The 5,304-nt window shown below is 30.4% G+C and overlaps 1 protein-coding gene across 2 annotated transcripts in view; it reads left to right on the forward strand.

The window, feature by feature from the left end:
• LOC117168502 (nuclear valosin-containing protein-like) overlaps positions 1-5,304 on the forward strand; it is a 253,892-nt gene that overhangs the window by 15,975 nt on the left and 232,613 nt on the right. For both annotated transcript variants that reach the window (XM_033354215.1, XM_033354216.1), the window contains exon 2: positions 664-870. In XM_033354215.1, the coding sequence (XP_033210106.1) occupies positions 715-870 (156 nt within the window). In that variant the 5' untranslated portion in view covers positions 664-714. The remainder of the gene's footprint in view (positions 1-663; positions 871-5,304) is intronic.

The raw sequence follows: 5,304 nt of genomic DNA on the forward strand, positions 1-5,304 counted from the left end.
AGTCTGCGGGAAATATACAGGAAGTTTTTCACCTCAGAAATTGAATGCACTGTGTAAAGTTTTGTATTTTTTATCGTAAGCAGAATCTTTGTCTTCAGCCTGTTCTAATATTTTGGTATTATATTATTTTATGTAACAAATTATTGTTATGGGTGCTTTACGCTACCCATTTTGCGAGTGGTAAGATCCCGTTTACCAATCGGTGAAAGAAGATTGCAGTGGCGGTACACTTTATTTCCCTCGGGAAATAAATTAACATTATGTCCCTGAAATGCAGGTTTAAGAATCATCCAGAAATCGTGCACTTATCACGCTTGGCAGACAAAATATAATACTAGTAATTCTTCTAAATGGGCATAAATTCTGGAAGAAATATAAGTACAAATTGCAGGTGTGAATTTTATATTCGCTTCCCCAGTTATTAATCTTATTCTTATCAAAACAAAACAATAATGATATTGTCCTTAAAATTGTTTGATTCTATCAGTTGCGAAGACAAGTTAAAATAAAATTGAATTTTATTAGATTGCTTGGCCGACGAATTATTTCTCCCCTTATTTTTATTAAATTGAGATTCACGTCAAGTTATATGTAAAATTTAAACTTTTTAAAGACAATATTACAGTCTGATTCTTAATTAATAATGGTTTGTATTTTCTTCAGAATCAACTCAAAATGTTTCTTTATTTGACGATTTGAGCACAAGAAATAGACATGAATAAAGTGACCAAGCTGAATCCGTCGATTGACATAATTCCTTTGCAAGGATCGAGCAGTGATATCAGATATAAAACAATGAGTAATCGAAGACCTGGACTTAATCCTGGCTCTATTTATGGTGATTCTCTGATCCTTGACAGAGTGCAAATGGTAAGAGAGAAGCTTATATTTCTTTGATTTTACTCCATTTTATTCACTGAGATTCAGTTACACTAAAATTTCGGCTAACATTTTTTTGTTTAAATTAGCTCTTAAATAGCCGAAGTAGATTAAATAGATCGTCTGTTAATGAAGTCATTAGTATTAACAAATCTTACTTTATTTTATCTGAAAAACATTATCTGGTTACCTTTGGAATCTAGAATATTACATTTTACAAAAATAGTCATGGGTAGGCTTGGATTTAGCTCAACTCAAAAGGACTTGCACTTCTAGTAGTTCTTCTGAAATTGAAATCATTTCAGTGATGTCTCGCGACTATCTTAAGACATAAAAGCAAAAAATCGATGAAAGAATTATTGAATAAGTTCTAATTTTAATTTTTATTCGTAGGTTATATATTTTTTTCGTAAAAATAGCCTGAAAATAAAAGTAGAAAGTAAAATTTATTAAGCAATGCCTGCAATTATTTTGTTCTTTTTTTTTCTCAAAATTATCCTACGGCATCACTGAAAAGTTTTCAATAGAAAAATGAAAGGTGCAAGCCCTATTGGGTCGAACTCAATCCAAGCCCACCGTGAGTAGTAATTAAAACCCTTCATTAAGCCTTCATTACAGTAAATAATAGATAACTCAACCGCTCGTAAAAAAGGACTTAAACAGTAAAATCTCGATTTTGAGAAACTAGAAGGTCATATACGCGCGCGACCCGCTGCTTTCCTTGCAATTATTTCATTTGTAAATGAAGTTTATTATGATACCGCAATATTCATTTTTGCTTTAATAACTTTTATTTGTACACGGCTTCGCATGGCTACTATCTCAAGATGCAGAATAAATTATTGCGCAACGCTAAACATTTTTATGCAAGTTTGGAAAAAACATCAAATGTCGGCGCGTACAAATTTTCATAGAAAAACATAGTAAATGATCTCGACTCGAGAAGAGTCCAGATGTCAAGCCATTTCGAGCGCCCATTTTGTACTCGAATTTTGAAAACACGGCTAAATTCAGGAGGTGGTTTTCCGCAGTTTTCCCCTCATCTACCAAATCTTTAGGCAACTGCGAGCAATTCGAATAAACTCGTATGAAGCAGTGGCGTAGGAAAAATTTATTGGAAATACATTTTTTGTTCATTCCGTAAACAAATTACGCCTATTCTTCAAAAAAATGTCTAAACTCTTAATTTGTTCATGAAAGTAATTTAAATAGTAAATCATGAAAATGTGATTATTATAATTAATCGTAAAGACGTTCTTGGTTAAATTTGTAAAGAAACTGACCCTATTCGTTGAAAAATAGCCAAATTCTGAATTTTTCATGAAAGTTCTTTAAATAATTAATAATTCTGGCCAATTTAATAAATAACTTAGGTAAGACACATCGCAAAAACAATCTTAGTTAACTTCGTACACAAATTTTGTTTATTAATTGAAATAAACGCTTACTCTAAATATGTTTTTGAATATTGTTTAAATGATTAATGATTATTATAAATTTACAAAGTATGGTAGGAAATGATCTTCAAAAGACATTCTTAGTTCACTTCGTAAACAAATTATGCCTCTTTCTTGAAAAATAGCCAAGTTATAAATGTGTTAATAAACATTTTTTAAGTAATTAATAACTTTAAATTTGCAAAGCATCATAGAAAAAAAAATCGGAAAGATATTCTTAGTTAATTATGTTAAAAAATGGAGCCTACTCGTAGCAAAAAAACCAAAGTCTGAATTTTTCAAAGGAAATTATTTCAATAATTAATAGTTCTTGTAACTTTACAAAGCAACATAGAAAAGAGTCATTGAATGGACCTTCTTAGTTGATTTCGATAACAAATTATCTCGTAGGATAAAGGCCAAACTCTTAATTTTTTAATTCAAATTGTTTAAATAATTAATAGATCTTGTAAATTTGAAAAACAACATAGAAAAGAGTCATCCGATAGACATTTTTAGTTGACTCCGTAAACAAATTCACTCCTAGAAAAAAGGTTACACTCTTAATTTTGCAATTGACATTTTTTAAATATTTAATAATTTTTGTAGATTTGCAAAGCAACATAGCTAAAAGTTATTGAAAAGACATTCTTAGGTGACTCCGCAAACACATTGATTCTTAAAAAAAGAGTACTTCAAATTTTTTGATTAAAATTGTTTAAATAATTAATACATCTTGTAAATTTGCAAAGCAAATTGGAAAAGAGTCATCTGATAGACATTCTTAGTTGACTCCGTAAACAAATTGACTTGTAGAAAAAAGGACAAACCCTTAATTTTGTAATCGAAATTGTTTGAATAATTAATAGTTCTTTAAAATTTGTAAAGCAAAATAGCAAAAGGTCATTGAAAAGACATTCTTAGTTGACTCCATTAAAAAATTAACTCGTAGAAAAACGGTTAACCTCATAATTTTTAAATGGAAATTCTTTAAATAATTAACAGTTCTTGTACATTTGCAAAGCAACATAGAAAAGAGTCATCCGATATACATTTTTACTTGACTTCGTAAAAAATTAACTCGTAGAAGAAAGGTTTAACTCTTAATTTTTTTATTAAAATTGTTTAAATAATTAATAGATCTTGTAAATTTGAAAAACAACATAGAAAAGAGTCATCCGATAGACATTTTTAGTTGACTCCGTAAACAAATTCACTCCTAGAAAAAAGGTTACACTCTTAATTTTGCAATTGACATTTTTAAAATATTTAATCATTTTTGTAGATTTGCAAAGCAACATAGCTAAAAGTCATTGAAAAGGCATTCTCAGGTGACTCCGCAAACACATTGACTCTTAAAAAAAGAGTACTTTAAATTTTTTAATTAAAAATGTTTAAATAATTAATACATCTTGTAAATTTGCAAACCAAATTGGAGAAGAGTCATCTGATAGACATTCTTAGTTGACTCCGTAAACAAATTGACTTGTAGAAAAAAGGACAAACCCTTAATTTTGTAATCGAAATTGTTTGAAAAATTAATAGTTCTTTAAAACTTGCAAAGCAAAATAGCAAAAGATCATTGAAAAGACATTCTTAGTTGACTCCATTAAAAAATTAACTCGTAGAAAAACGGTTAACCTCTTAATTTTTAAATGGAAATTCTTTTAATAATTAACAGTTCTTGTAAATTTGCAAATCAATATAGAAAAGAGTCATCGGATAGACATTCTCAGTTGAATCCGTAAAAAAATTGACTTGTAGCAAAACAGTTAAACTCTTATTTTTTTAATTGAAATTACGTCATACACTTATCTGGATAGTAAATAAAAGTTAAAAAAATAACATAAATATGTAATTTACAGTTAATTCTATTCATTTCATTTGAATGAAATCCAAGTCAAAATTGTACAATTCAAATTACAGAATCGACTTGTATCCCTAGCAGTTACCACCGCCAATCGGATCACTCGGGAATCTGCCATGAATGTAAGAACTCATAGACTCAGCGTGACTCATACGAGGTGTGCCTCTCAATCGGCAAGGGAAGAACGTAAATAGCCGACAGAACGCCGTTTTGTCTTAACCTAAAAATGATTCTAGATCGCATTTCGGTGCGCACTGCGTATGCATTGACTTCATAAAAGATTCCGCTGATCTCGATTCTGATCTCGAATCTAAAGAATAGGCGGCGAGTTTAAATACAACCAATAGGTGAAGAGATAATGTGGCTTCAGATTTCGAGATATAATTGCAACCTCCTTTTTCTGATAGGAAATAAAGTAAAAGCGAATTCACTCGTGCTTCGCGCTCGTCTGCGTCCCGTTATTGCAAAATCACGCTGCGATGAAAAGACTCTGATTTGCCTTCTAGGGACACAATACACTACTGATGAAAAGTAATAGGTTCCAGGAAGGCTCATCAATATGAATAAATATTTATAGATACTTTCAAACTAGTTTAATAGACTTATATATCGTGAGCCTAAAACCATATGGTTCTATATGCGATCTTCTATATACACCTTGACGCTTTATCAGATGAGTATGGAGTTATTCTCATCTTCAATTTTGGCTTATGAATAATTGGTTAAAATGTTTACAAAGTAATTAATTTATTTTTGTCAAAAAATTGATATAGATCATTGTCCTATGTTCTAACTGTGGTTCTAGGCTCAAAATCTCATTTTTTATGATTTCAGATTTTTCATCATTACGGGTAAGTGTGATACGCGTAAAAATTCTAATACAGTAATTTGTTTAGAATTGTACTTTCGTAAATGTTAATGTTATATGTTCCTTATCTCTATTTACTGTAAGATAGCGCAATTTAGGACTTATTAGCAAACGAGTGAGCGAGCGAACGAAAGCGAAAGAGAAAGAGAGGGAGAATGTTTTTATATCTCCAATTTGCCATTTTTCCACATGCATTACTCTCATTACTCTGATACTGTCATTCGCTCTTCTAGCATCCTGCAACTCCTTTATCC

Source organism: Belonocnema kinseyi, chromosome 2, assembly GCF_010883055.1.
Source record: "Belonocnema kinseyi isolate 2016_QV_RU_SX_M_011 chromosome 2, B_treatae_v1, whole genome shotgun sequence".
Lineage (NCBI taxonomy): Eukaryota > Metazoa > Arthropoda > Insecta > Hymenoptera > Cynipidae > Belonocnema > Belonocnema kinseyi.